This window comes from Quercus lobata, chromosome 7 (genome assembly GCF_001633185.2).
Source record: "Quercus lobata isolate SW786 chromosome 7, ValleyOak3.0 Primary Assembly, whole genome shotgun sequence".
Taxonomy (NCBI): Eukaryota; Viridiplantae; Streptophyta; class Magnoliopsida; order Fagales; family Fagaceae; genus Quercus; species Quercus lobata.
Genome location: NC_044910.1, coordinates 1,172,427 through 1,187,364, shown reverse-complemented (window position 1 = coordinate 1,187,364; position 14,938 = coordinate 1,172,427). Strand labels below are relative to the sequence as shown.

Genomic DNA, 14,938 nt, shown 5'->3' with positions numbered 1-14,938 from the left:
TAGGGCATTCGACAATCAAAAGTGTGTGAAGTGATTTCAGACATGGCAGCCACTCTGGCAAAGCCTTCAAATTTTCACATTCTTTAATCGATAGTAGCTGTAAAGTGTTTGCAGATCCTTGGAGCCACTGGGGCAATAACTCCAACTTAGGTAAACCTCTAATCGTCAATTTCTGGAGGCATAACTTGAGATCTTGATTGTCTTCTCCCTCCATCTCCATCAAACTAAGCTCTTTACATTCAACAATCACCAGGGTCTCTAGGGCAGTTAGGTGTTTGATACTGAGTGATAAAGAAGTCAAACTTGGACAATTTCCAACAAACAATGTCCGAAGATTGGTGAGGCGCCCCTCCATCCTTTCAAACAGACATTTTAGATTCTCACAATTATTTATATACAATAATCAAAGAGAATCCAAACAACCTACTGCCTTCTCCAACAAGCAGGTATGCTTTGTTCTAACAGCCAAAAACCTGAGACTGATTATGTCCCTTATACCTTTGGGCAACCGTTCAAGATTGTTGCATCCACGAAGCGTTAAAGTTTGCAAATTGTGCAGTTTGCAAATGGAATCTGGAAGTTGCTTGATTTTGATATTTTCTGTTAGTAAGAGAGATCTCAAATGTTTCAAACTTCCGATAGAATTTGGCAACACCTCAAAGGATGATTTTCTCAAATTTGAATCCAATTATTCTATAGGGTTAACTATAACTATAGGGTTTTGATTTCCCATGGTCACAAATTATTCTAGTGAGTAGCAAGTGTGTTGATATGAATTTTTTTTCTTCTAATAAACAACAAAAATTCAAATTTGAATCCAATTTACGAAATTAAAATTCAGGAGAGATCAAAACCCGTGGTCAATATATTGGTGCTTATATAATGAAGAGTTTAGTTGATCAATATGAGATATCATTGAAAACAATTGAAGCCATTATTCAACAAGACTATTCGGAAATAGTTGTTGTAATCATTTGTATTGAGGTGCTATTGTTCTAAAATTTTAAGCACAAACTAGCTTTTAACAAATGTAATGATCGTTCTGATCATAGTGTCCTTAAATTTGAAGCATAAATTAACTTTCAAGAAAAGTAATTGTTGCTCTTGTTCAAGTTTTGTGGCTTTTGAATTTTGAGCCACACCCATTTTCCTTTTTGGAAATACTTGCTTTCAAATATCTAATTAAAAAGGGTTAGGATTCAAGTTAAAATCTTTCAATATTAAAATACCCTATTATTTAATGCTAGTATAGTTATCATTTTTTGACTGCGTACTTGGGAAATGGAATTCTAGTTCTTAGAAGGTAGATCCCAAATTTTAATATGATTTCATAGACAAATTCATTAATATAATTGGTCATAGCATATTACCCCTCAAACTTGTTTTCCATATTTTTAGTGGGTTTGCAATTCTATTCTTCAATTTCATGTGGACAACATTTGAGGGAATTATGAAATAAAATTCATTAATGAACATGATATTAGTGGAGATTAATGCAATACTCATTGAGAAAACACAAGTGTTCAGATGACTACTTTGGTATAAGAAGAATTTGAAAAATGATACTCATTGTTCCCAAACTTGAGAACTAGCGGCCAATAATCTTCCACCTTTGCTTTTCCATATCTTAATCTTAGTATATCTTCTATAATTCTTGTTTAAGATAGGAGGAGCTTTCTATGGAAATGAAAATTTTTAATTCCAAATACAAATATCACTCTCATCAATGTCACTTTGTCAGTTATATACCAATTTTCTAGTAATTAAGCATGTTATTACACATGATGCTTAGTGCTAAGAAGAATCATAAAATATGAATATAAAAACAAATGCTTGCACCAATCTATAAATCTCTCAACTTTATACACAAGAATGTAGTTACGGGAGTATGCATATCATCCTATATATTTATTAAATCTCTTACTTCATATTACAATGATATAAATGCTTATTTATTTACATCACTTACAAGCAAATTAAATGACCAGAATATTTATTTATTTATAGCTTGTAATCCAAATTGCAATGATGAAATGCTGAAGAAATGCTCATGAATTACAGAAGGACATATGACTTTGAATTGAGCAATGTTTAGATTTTCTTGATTTTCCTGTGTTGGACTCTAGAAATGAAATAATTTTGTTTATTAATGGAAAGAAAATAATGACATAGTTATTGATGTAGTTTAATAGAAGCATAATTCTCGACAAGTCATTAGCCAGAGTTTCAAAGGGGGAACAAGTTTGAGGCTCGACAAGTTGGAGGACTGTGTTAAGCTTCTACCTTGGCTCCGGCATGAGCTTTTTCTTTTTGATTTTTTCCCCCAGTATACCACCCCACGTAAGCTAGTGCTTAAACTTTTCAACTTATGAAGCATCTACCTTGCTTTAATGGATGGATTTGTCTATGCCAATATGGATAATATTGGAGGGAATTTCCACAGCATAAACTCAATTATGAACATTGTAGTAGGAGAATAAAGCAAATATTTGGTGAGAAATCCAAGTGTAAGTGTTTTGACTCCTTTAGCATAAGAAAGATTTGAAAAATGACACTCAGTGTTCCCAGACCTAAGAACCAACAACCTATAATCTTCCACCTTTGCCTTTTCTTATCTTTTCCTCTCTTATTACTAGTGTGTCAATTTTTTTTAAAAATTAATCTTTTTTTTTTTTTTTTGGTTAAAAGGGGACTCAAATAACATTAACTACTTAAAGCAAACAATGTTGTGGCATTACGCCTTAAGGTGTACAACCCCGAAGCATCTGAGCTCAAAATATTACATAGTTCTTCAGAATTAGGAAAGTCTAGAATAACAAAACCAAAAGGGCAAGAACAGCCTTCCTTGGCAAGCTTATCCGCAACTCTGTTGGCTTCTCGGTACACGTGATTAACCTTGAAATGCTGGAACTGGCTGAGTAGGAACCTGCAGTCATTTAGGAGGGGAGAGTAAGCACTGTTAGAGTTTTTGTTGGAGGTAAGAAGCTGAACAATAATTTTTGCATCAAGTTCCACCACAAGGTGGGTTATTCCCAGCTGGGCAGCCAAGAGGAGACCGTCTATTAGTGCCCAAAATTCAGCTATGATGCTAGTTGCAACTCCATTTCTTCTCCTATATCCGTCCCTTAGAAGTAGCTTTTCATGGGAATGAAACTTTATAATTCCAAATACGAATATTACTCCCTTCAATGTGAATTACACCTCATATGTTCTAAATAATTAAGCATGTTATTACACATGGTGCTTCACGCTTACAAAGAAGAATCATAAAATATAAGAACGAATGTTTGCACACACAAATCCATGGATCTCTTAACTTTATACACAAGAATGTAGTCAAGGAGAGTATACACATCACTTCTTATTTATTTACATCACTTACTTTAAATTAAAATGACATGTTTATTTATTGACATCATTTAGTACAAATTACAATAACATAAATATTTATTCATTTACATCACTTACAAGCAAATTAAATAACGGAAATACTTATTTATTTAAATATTGTAGTACAAATTGTAATGAAGAAATGCTTACAAATTACGGAAGGAACATGTGACTTTGAATTGAGCAACATTTAGACTATTGATTGTGACTTGTGTTGAACTCCTGAAATGATATTTGCAATATACAGCATATAAGCAACTTACAAGAGTGATACTACTAGGAAAAATGTATTTACAAAAGATATATAAATAAATAAAAACTTATTATGTTCATTCAAGTTTTTGGGTGCCAATCCCTTGCTTAGAAACACAATGTTACACAAACAAGATAAAATTCCTCAATTAATTAAATACGATTAATCTCTTCTTCTCTACTTTTTCCCTTTGTTTTGTTTTGTTTTGTTTTTTTGTTCTTTTTGTTTTTTGTTTTTTTTTTTTTTTTTTGGGGGGGGGGGGGGGAAGGTCCTAAGGGGAAGGCAAAAAATAAAGATTTAGAAGACCACTTTACTTTGGGAAATTCAATTTCATGCAAAAAGATATTTTTGGTTTTAATTTACTTCAAATCTAATTTGGACAAAGAGGGTTTTGACTTTTTTTATTAAAAAAAAAAAAAGGAAAAAAGGAAAAGAAAAAGAAAAAGGTGGTTTGGGTTCATTAAGAATCATAACCAGCTTTAGGATTAATTTAAATCAATAGAGAGAGTAGAGATAGAGACTATTATAATAGTACAAAAATAACAAGAAAATATATATGCCCTTACCTCATCATCTTCTCCTGGTAAATATACGCTGACATCGTCATCTCTCTCTGATGAACTTCCACTATCCTCATAGAAATACCCACCGAAATGAATGTTTGGTACATGAGCAATCTTGTGCCTAACTTCTTCTCTGCACTTTCTACTCAACTTAGGACAATCTTCAATCCGAAATTCTCTTAGTGCAGTGAGATCTTGCATCCCCTCTGGGAGAGATGAGAACACAGGGCAATTTAGAATTCTAAGTGTCTGCAGTGATTTCAGATGTGGCAGCCACTCAGGCAAAGCGGTGAAATTACAACAATCTTCAATCCATAGGTGCTGTAAAGTGTTGGCAAATGCTTGGAGCCACTGGGGCAAAACCTCCAACTTAGGTAACTTCTTAATCATCAACACTCGGAGGCTTAACTTGAGATTTGGATTCTCTTCTTTATTCGTCAAACTAAGCTCTTCACAATCCCTAATCATCAGGTACTCTAGGGCAGTTAGGTGTTTGATACTGAGTGTCAAAGAAGTCAAACTTGGACATTCTCCAACAACCAATGTTCGAAGATTGGTGAGGCGCCCCTCCATCCCTTCAAACAGACATTTTAGATTCTCACATTCAACTATGAACAAAGATCGAAGAGAATCCAAGCAATCAATTGTCTTCTCGAACGTGCAAGTATGCTTTGTTGTAACACTTAAACACTTGAGGCTGATTATGTCCCTTATACCTTTGGGCAACCCTTCAAGATTGCTGCAATGATCAAGCGCTAAAGATTGCAAACCGTGCAGCTTGCAAATGGAATTTGGAAGTTGCTTGATTATGTGATTAAATGATAGGTTGAGATATCTCAAATGTTTCAAACTTCCAATAGAACTTGGCAACACCTCAAAGGATGATTTTTCCAAATCAAGCACCCGCAAGTACTTAAATCTTCTGATGCAAACTTCAAGTAAGGACACAGGTTGCTTTGTTTTGAAAATAATAGTCTGGACTTTGCTCAACTTCTCTAATTGTGTTGTAACTTCTAGCCCATTCTCCAGAAATGACAGATGACAAACTTCTGCTGCAAGGGTAGGCTTCTTGGTCACTACTGAACACTCACCTTTGGCAATTGAGAGTGCAAGATCATGGACCAGATCATGCATTTTAAAGGTATAAAACAAGATATATTCTTGGTCAACATCTTGAAAGAACGATCTCGACAACAACTCTTTTATATATAGGTCACCAACATCTTCCAACTCTACATTTTCATCCTTAGGTGATTGAAGAACTCCATGTGCCATCCAAAATTGAATCAAATCAATATTACAGAAGACATAATCCTTTGGAAAAAGAGAACAATATGCAAAACATTGCTTCAAGTGAAATGGCAATTGATTGTAACTGAGCTTCAATGCGGGTAAGATGTCACCTTCCTTTTGTTCTAAATTCCACATCTCATTATCTGTAATAGATTTCCACTCATGTTCATCAACTTTTGAATAAAGTAGGCCAGCTAAAGTACTCACTGCCAATGGAACCCCTTTACATTTTTTGACAATTTCTCTTCCAATATTTAAGAGGTTTGGATATTGATTTTCTTGTCCTACCTTAAATGCCAATTTCACAAACAAAGAAATACAGTCCTCTTCAGGTAGACCTCTTAGCTTGTAGGTGGTAGTAGTACCCATAATAGTAGCAACAGAGCTATACCGTGTTGTCACTAAGATTTTACTTCCATTGGAACCACCAATTAACAACTCTTCCAATTGATTCCATTTACTACGATCCTCGTTCCAAACGTCATCCAAGACAAGTAAAAATTTGTTGTCTTTTAAAAGTTCTCTTAGACGACATTGCACTTCATCCACACCCAAATTCTCTAAATTTTTCTTATCTTTCAAAAGTTCTTTTAAGCTGTTTGGCAATCCATCCACAACGAAATTCTCATCAATCCTATAGATTGCAGATTTAAGGATTTCTTTTGTCAACTTTGCAACATTAAAATCCTCAGAAACACACACCCACATTCTCAATTGAAAATGACTAACTACCTGTTCATCATCAAAAGACAACTTGGCAAGTGTGGTTTTCCCCATACCTCCAATCCCAACAATAGGAATTACACTGACACTGACATTTCTGCTAGCATCTAGCTGCATCAAAAGATCCATGATCTTTTCTTTGTCATCACCCCTACCAATGACATTCTGAGAAGGAACAAAGGAGTGCGTCGTGTCCCTCCTGTTCACTGTTGGGTTCCTATCTTCAAGTTGTGCATCAAGATTGAATTCATCCTTAAGAGCTGAAATATCATCTAACCTCTCCCTAACACCCTTGATTTTATTTGCCATTTTAAAACGGAATACAAGTGGATTAGAACCAGAAAAGAAAAATCGCACCTTTTTGCGAGAGCTCCCGTTTATCTTCATTACATCCTTCTGCAATACTCGATACTGAAATTCATCCAGCACATTCTCGGCATCAATAAGGACATCTTTGAGCTCCCTTAGCCAAGTCCTTAGCTTCTCGTTACTTGCTTGCTTCTCCTCAGCATCAATCAGTACGGCTTTAATGGCTAAGACTCTGCGCCCAATCTTTTTCAGATCACCTTTGAAGCCCCATGCCGAGCTGATCTCTTGGAAAGTACGGGATCCAAGCAGCTCCAGGACCTTCACTGCGATGCCATAGCCAATTTCAGCCATGTTCTTGGTAAAGACTAAAGAGCAAAGACAACGGAATGTGAAGATGAATGACTGTGCTTAGTTGCAAGAATGGTAGAGACAGTAAAGTGTAGAACATGAATACAACAAAGCAAAGAGACTTTTAATTATTGGAGTTGGTGAGAGACTTTAAAAGTCTTTTACGCGTGGATGGACGTTGTGGCCGTGTGGGGACGGAGCACTGTACCGCGCATGTGCAGACACTATATATTCATTTATGATTATTGGTATAGTCTCTATTCACCACTGTTCACCAACTTAGATATTTCTAAGTCACCAGATATATTTTGTATGTTATGAGTAATTCTCTCTATATTTTTTTTTTGAGACCATATGCTCTCTTCATTTTGGTAGGGTCCATCTTCACAGTCCTAATATTTATAGTATAAATTTTGCCAAACCTATTAAAATAATTATGGGTGATTCAAAGTTATGAATATAAAATATTCATATTTTGCTAAGGATTGCCAAGATTAAATGTGGATATTTCAATCGTTGTCACAATTTGAAATACTAATCTTTATACTCCTTTATATAATTTTGAATTTTTTTAAATTTCTTAGGTAAATTTATTTATAAAATAATTGTGGCTTTACTACTTGTTTCATAAATGTATTATTATATATGTTTTAAAGAGTAAGTTACTAATTATTTAAAAAAAAAAAATATTTTCTCCGTAACTAGTATTAATTAGTATTATATAAATTATTGATTAAGAATCAATTTACTAATTTGGTCCACTGACTATTAACCATCAGCATTATCTCTATATTCTTAAAAACAAGTCAATTACATTCTTGATAGTTATGTTAAAAATGAAAATGATTAACATAGAGGCACACATTTAACCCACCAATCTGACAAATTTAACCCAATCCAACTAAACATGTCATTCCAAATTGAGTTTTTTTTTTTTTTTTTTTTTTTTTTTTTTTCTTAATAGGTTAAATTGGAAAAAATAAATAAAATAAAGAAACAAACAAAACAAAAAAAATGTTGGATTAGATTCAGAGTAGCAAAAAATTTTATACCAAAAAATTAACTCAATCTATGCTATTAATAGGTTGAAAAAATATATGCAATTTAAAAAAAAAAATATTTTGACTTTATATATATTTGTTGGTTTGATATGTCTAGATATTTTACTATTTAGTTTTGATGAACTTGAACTATTAGACTTAATTTTGCTAATTAATTAATATGCAGCAAAATGATCCACAAAATAAAGACTTTTCTATGAAATACAAAGAGAAAAAGGCACAAGACTTTTTGTTTTAACACTTTTAAGAGAAGAAGTAATAGTCTTAAGAGGCAAAATTGGATGGATAAATTAGTAAAACAAATAGTATCTTTATATAGCATACACTATGACCTCCTTTTCTTTATTGACAAAGTATAAAGTGAGATTTATATAAGTGCAAAAATAAGATTTAAGTGATGATGGCATATAAGTTAATAAAGTTTTTTTTTTTATTTTAAATTTAGATTTCTCAAGGCTTAAGTTGATTGGGCTGGTTTTTTATTTTATATTTTAATGCTAGCCTAGCCCTATTGATTCCATTCAGCTCATTTTCAATTATTTTTTGTAAAATTGAGTTAAAATTAAAACCAATAACAAATAACCACCTATGATTTTGTTGTGAAAATATTGTAAAAATATTGTGGATGTAGCACCTCTTAAATTGTACAAACATGCAGCTTCTCAACTCAACTGTTATATGTGTGATAGAAGATGGGTTTAACTATTTAAGAGAGAGAGAGAGAGATTGAAATTGAAATTGGGGAAAATGGCTTTCAATGCCAAGGCACATGACACACTCCATTAGAGACCCTCTCAAATTGTTTTCGAAGTCCACATTCCTTTCTCCTCCACCAGCCACCAGCCACCAGCCACCACCTCCAACCCTAACTCTCCTCTAAATGACTAGTCATAGCTTTGAACCAATGTTAGTTTTTTTATTAGTGTATATTATGGTGATTAGCTAACAGATTTTTACCTTGATTTGTTTAATGATTCAAAAGTTAAAAATATAGCAGTAAATTTGAATTCAATACAAGTAAAAGTCATGACTCATGAGCCAACACTAAAATTTGTTGGTGTATTTTTGCATCATTAAATTTGGTTGAATTGAGTTAATTTTAGAGTTATCAAGGTGAAGAAGTTGGGCTGGGTTTTTATTTTATATTTTAATTCCAGCCCAACCCAATATCGAATCCGTGGACAGCCCATTTTCAATTTTATTTTTTTTGCAGTACTTTATCTTCCGGTATCTCCACGACCAAGGAAGTAGCCACCACCAAAATTCAGTAAGTTAGTAGAGTTTAAAAAAACCATACAACATGTTATTGTATGTGTGATAGATTATGGGATTGAAATTGAAATTGGGTTTCAACGCCGGTGGTGTGGTTGAAGTCCGCATTCCCTTCTTCTCCGCCAAAAAAGAAAGACTTGGCCAACCCTAACAAACATCATCAAGATTTAATCGCCATTAATGCCCACTGCAAAACCTCTGTTCACAAGGTTTGTTATTAGTCAATATAGTGTGCTAACAAACACAGTCACCTAGGGTTCTTGTCCGAGTCGGACACTCTGCGCGTGTCCTCTTTGTTTTGTGTTAGGGGGATTTTTTTTTTTTTTTTGGGTGGTTGAAATTCAATTGATCATTTCATCAAAATCTGTTAGCCAATGATGCAATTTAAACATTCATTTTAAATTACAAATTTTACTAAAAACGTTGTCATTTCATTGATCTTATTGTTTGATGATTATATATATATATATATTTTTTTAACAGAATTAAACATATTGACTAGCTCATTTTAAACTGTTTAAACTGTTTAATTTGCTAAAAGATTTGGACCGAATTATTAACTCATTTTCTCAAAATGAAGTACTAAATTCACTAAGAATAAATCTTAAGGACTAATTTGACAATTGAAGTAAATGTTAAGAGACTAAAATTGAACTTCAGCATTTTTATTTTATTTAAAAAAGGATTCATTTGATTTTAGACATGTTTTTAAAAATTTTGACAGTAATTATTTATTTTTAAAACTTAAACTAAACATAAAATATGTCTATAGATATGAAGATATATTATTCATTTAATTAATTATTTGTTTTATCAATCCTGTCCTAATTTTTCAAGGATTATGGTGTTTTCATGTTCTGTCCTGTCCTGTATTATCTGTTTCAATGTCTGTGTCTTTGTCCATGCTTCTTAGATAGTAACTTTTCCTCTCTCTCTCTCTCTGATATTTTAGATTGTGTGTTGTGATGATGGCGTTTTATCATGGTTCATGTACCAAAAGCTTCTTGAGCTTGTGGAGTTCAAGCTGAAGGAAGTGATTTCGAGGGAACATACTCTACTTATTTTCATGATTGGCGTTTCTAACATTGCCAAGTCGGTTTTAATTAATTCAATCCGTCAAATTGCATCGTCTTGCTTTCCTGGTAAGCTGTTACTATGTTATGCTAGATTATGTTTGAATGTCATTGTCTTTAAATGGAACTATGGGGAAGTTTATTAAATTTTATTGAACAATAACTGCTTTTGTTTTCTTTCATAGTGCAGGAGAAGATGAAGTGTGCTACTGTCATCCCACTGCCTGGTGTTACTCAAGATATTTCTGGATACAAGGCGAAGAGATTCTGTGTTTTATGGTTTATTACCTTAGAAAGTAAAGAGAGACTGAAAGTCTAGTTTCATGTGTCTTTCACAGATATAGTTGATGTTGTTGCTTTCATGAGAAGCAAACTTATTGCAAGGAATTTATTTCTGACGTGTTATATCATCTGACCACAGACACGGTGATGGTAATTAGATTACAATGACTTACTATATTCTATCTTAATTGGTTGATTGCCACCCCCACCCCCCAACCCAATTTTGCTAGCTGTCGTACTAATTCTTATTTATTTTTTTTACTTTCGATTTTCTTTTTTAGCTGGCAAGCATTTGTAGTTTTACATGATTAGGAAAATAAACTATCTGGCTTAGGTATCTGGTTTTATTGCCAAATTGTGGTCTATGGTGCTTGGTTTATTTGGAGTTTGTTGGGTGATGTTGAAGAATGTTGTTGAGTTGTTAGCTTGTTGGTCTGGTCGTTTTTGTTGTCATCGGAATAGGAATTTGTGGATGGTTCCCCCCGCATTGTTTGATGTGGTGAGCTATGCCTGATCTCAAATTATTTATCTTTAGAACCTTGTTGGACTGGATGTCAACTTTGCATAGTCAGCCATTATGTTCTGTTTTTGATTTGATAGATTCATTTGTATAGTTGGGCCACATTATTTTTTTGATATCAACAAAATTGCATTACTTATATTAAAAAAAAAAAAAAAAGAAGTTTGTAACAAGCTACGTTGGGACTAGCTTATAAGCTAGTTTTTTGCTTTTTAGCTTTTATATATACTTTTTTAAAGCCTCACCTTTTTCTTACTTTTTCAAAGTACAAGTATATTTATCATACTTTTAACAAAAAAATTTCAGCAAAAAATTAATAAGTTATTCCCAAACTGACGCTAAATAAGTTATATAAACTTTATTTGAAGACATGTTTTTAAGGTCAGGCTAAATCATCAATCATTTGCCTCTTTCCTTTTCTTTTTCAAATCATATTTTTTATTCTATCTACTGTTTCCTTTCTCCCTCTGTTGTTGATTTGCTGTTGAATTCTTTTGGTTCAACATCTATGTATGTTTAAATGCTTACGTTGAATTGTTAAGTTGTAGATTGCGCATCAGCCTAGCATTTATGTCCTAGAAACTCCGGGTGTATTGGTTCCAAGTATCCCTGACATAGAGACAGAACTGAAGCTGGCTCTTGCAGGTATCATGCTCTTGCAAATAATTTCTCTTTAGTTTCTTCTTAGATTTCTTACAGTACACATGTGAATGTGCACAAAAATATACACACAACTACTTGCATGCTTTTTTAGCTTTAGATGTGCTAATCTTGCTTGAAAGATCAGTGTTGTAAACATTCAATAATGAGTGAGTCTACAATCACGATTAAGAGAAGTCATAGACTACTCAAACTGAGCTGATTTGGTTGCAGTAAAGAAATTGGATTCAGCTTACCAAATTCTTAAATGCACATGAAGGTTCTCTAAAGGATTTAGTGGTAGGTGAGGATCGAATTGCACAATACTTGCTGGCAGTTTTAAATACTCAAGGGACTCCCCTTCATTGGAAGCACTTGAACGGTAGGAGACTAGATGAGATTCAATATGATACTAAGGAAAAACATGAGTATAATCTTAAAGAACAAATGCTTGAACATATTAATCCATGGATCTCTCAACTTTATACACTAGAATGTAGTTAGGGTAGTATACACGTAACACATTTATTTATTTACACATCTTACTTTGAATTACAATGACATAAATGTTTATTTTTACATAAAATACAAAATGCAAAATAACATATTTATATATTTATTTACATCACTTGAAAGCAAATTAAATAAAGGAAGTATTTATTTATTTACATCTTTTAATCCAAATTGTAATGAAGAAATGCTTACGAATTATGGAAGGAACTTGTGACTTTGAATTGAGCAACATCTAGATTCTATTGGTTGTGACTTGTGTTGAAGTCCTGGAATGAAATTTGTAGTTATATAATATATTGGAAACTAGCAGTGAGGATAATACTATGAAAAATGATTATACAAAAGAAAAATAAATAAATAAAAATTTAATATGTTCATTTAAGATTTTATGTGTCAATATCTTGCTGCCCAAACTTCGAAACACAATGTTCTAGAAACAAGATTCAATTCCTCCATGAATTAAATAGGTTTAAATGTTTCTTCTTCTCTCTCTCTCTCTCTTCTTCGGAATCAGTGTGGGGAATATAAATATTTAGAAAACCGATTTAGTTTTGGAAATTCAATTTCATCCAAAAAAATATCTTTGGTTTTAATTTAATTTGAATCTAATTTGGATAGAGAGGGCTTTAGCGGATTTTTTTTTTTTTTTTTTTTTTTTTTTTATATTTATTTTATTTATATATAAATGAAATAGGGGGTTTGGGTTCATAGCAAAAAATAAAAAGAAGAGAGTTTTAAAGACCATCTATAATAATAGGACAAAAATATTAATTAGAAGACAAATCTGCCCTTACCTTATCATCTTCTTTTGGTAAATTTATGCTGCCCTCATCAATAACAATCTGTGGTAAATGAGTGATCTCCTCTACATTTTCTACTCAAATCAAGATGACCATAATTAACAATTCTGTTAGTGCCTCCATCCCCTCTAGGAGAGATGACAACTTAGGACAATTGTCAATCCAAAGTGTCTGAAGTGATTTCAGACGTGGCAGCCAATCCGGCAAAGCCGTTAAATTTTCACATCCTCCAATCCATAGCAGCTGTAAAGTGTTTGCAGATCCTTGGAGCCATTGGGGAAAAACCTCCAACTTTGGTAAATGGAAAAACATTAAATTTTGGAGGCTCAACTTGAGATCTTGATTGTCTTCTTCTCCCCCTACCTCCATCAAACTAAGCTCTTTACAATCCCGAATTATCAGGGTCTCTAGGGCAGTTAGGTGTTTCATACACGGTGTCAAAGTGGTCAAACTTGGACAATTTCCAACCCACCAATGTTCGAAGATTGGTGAGGCGCCCTTCCTCCATCCCTTCAAAAACACATTTTAGATTCACACATCTCCATATCCACAAAGATCGAAGAGAACTTAAGCAACCTACTGCGTTCTCAGACAAGCAGGTATGCTTTGTTGTAACAATAAAAAGCCTGAGCCTAATTATGTCCCCTATACCTTTTGGCAACTGTTCAAGATTGTGGCAATTTTCAGGCAGTAAAGTTTGCAAACTGTGCGGCTGGCAAATGGATCTGGAAGTTGCTTGATTATGTGATTAAATGATAGGTCGAGATATCTCAAATGTTTCAAACTTTTGATAGAACTTGGCAGCACCTCAAAGGATGAATTTTTCAAATCAAGCACCTACAAGTACTTAAAAATTGAGAAGCATGTTTCAAGTAAGGACATGGATTGGTCTGTTTGGAAAATAATAGTCTGAACTTTGATTAACTTCTCTAATTGTGTTGTAACTTCTTGCCCATTGTCTAAAAATGATAGGTGACAAACTTCTACAGCAAGGGCAGACTTCTTGGTCACTACTGAAAACTCTCTTTTGGCAATTAAGAGTGCTAGATCATGGATAAGATCATGCATTTTAAAGGTAAAATACAAGATATTTTCTTGTTCAACATCTTGAAAGAAAAATCTCGACAGCAACTCCTTGATATACAAGTTGCCAACATCTTCCAACTCTAGATTATCATCCTTAGGTGATTGAAAAATTCCATGTGCCATCCAAAATTGAATCAAGAGAAGATTATCGAATACAAAATCTTTTGGGAAAATAGAACAATGTGCAAAACATGGCTTTAAGTGAAATGACAATTGATTATAACTGAGCTTCAATGCAGTAAGATGCCACTCTCCTTTTGATTTAAATTCCATATCTCATTATCTCTAATAGATATCCACTCATGTTCATCAACTTTTGAATTGAGTAGGCAGGCTAAAGTATTCACTACCAATGGAACCCCTGTACATTTTTTGACAATTTCTTTTCCAATTTCTAAGAGGTTTGGATATTGTTCTTCTTCCCCTTCCTTAAATACCAATTTCACAAACAAAGACAAACAATCCTTTTGGGATAGACCATCTAAATTGTAAGACCCTACAGTGCTCATAATAGTAGCAACAGAGTTATTCCGTGTTGTGACTATGATTTTACTTCCGTTGCAACCACCAAGTAACAAATTTTTCAATTCAATCCATTTTGTATGATCCTCATTCAAAACATCATCTAAGACAAGAAGAAATTTCATATCTTTTATATGTACTCTTAAACGCATTTGCAACTGATCTATGCTCAAATTCTCATCAATACCAACTGCTGATTTGTGGATTTCTGTTATCAATCTTTTAACATCAAAATCCTCTAACACACACACCCACATTTTCAATTGAAATTGTCTAACCACCTGTTCATCA

General features: G+C 33.2%; 2 protein-coding genes across 10 annotated transcripts in view; one reads left to right on the top strand and one right to left on the bottom strand.

Moving 5' to 3' along the window:
- Window positions 1-2,711: 2,711 nt before the first annotated feature.
- On the bottom strand, window positions 2,712-7,005 carry LOC115952494 (putative disease resistance protein RGA4). Of its 2 annotated transcripts, XM_031069674.1 has the most exons (3): window positions 4,210-7,004; window positions 3,541-3,612; window positions 2,712-2,926 (listed from the first exon to the last, which is right to left on the bottom strand). In XM_031069674.1, the coding sequence occupies exons 1-2, from the start codon at window positions 6,880-6,882 to the stop codon at window positions 3,586-3,588; spliced, it is 2,700 nt and encodes an 899-aa protein (XP_030925534.1). In that variant the 5' UTR covers window positions 6,883-7,004; the 3' UTR covers window positions 2,712-2,926; window positions 3,541-3,585. The 2 variants fall into 2 exon arrangements, with proteins under 2 accessions (XP_030925534.1, XP_030925533.1); XM_031069673.1 differs by lacking the exon at window positions 3,541-3,612 and having other exon boundaries at window positions 4,210-7,005.
- A 2,198-nt stretch (window positions 7,006-9,203) lies between these two features.
- The window catches only part of LOC115952501 (short integuments 2, mitochondrial-like), a 50,534-nt gene continuing 44,799 nt past the window's right edge, over window positions 9,204-14,938 (top strand). Inside the window, exons 1-5 of one of the 8 annotated variants that reach the window (XM_031069682.1) lie at window positions 9,204-9,421; window positions 10,165-10,354; window positions 10,471-10,541; window positions 11,636-11,732; window positions 14,012-14,114. In XM_031069682.1, coding sequence (XP_030925542.1) covers window positions 10,201-10,354; window positions 10,471-10,541; window positions 11,636-11,732; window positions 14,012-14,097 — 408 coding nt within the window. In that variant the 5' untranslated portion in view covers window positions 9,204-9,421; window positions 10,165-10,200 and the 3' untranslated portion in view covers window positions 14,098-14,114. Of the gene's footprint in view, window positions 9,422-10,164; window positions 10,718-11,629; window positions 11,733-13,730; window positions 13,912-14,011; window positions 14,115-14,938 lie in introns of those variants that run through there. The other 7 variants (XR_004083426.1, XR_004083427.1, XR_004083425.1 and 4 more) reach the window with 7 other exon arrangements.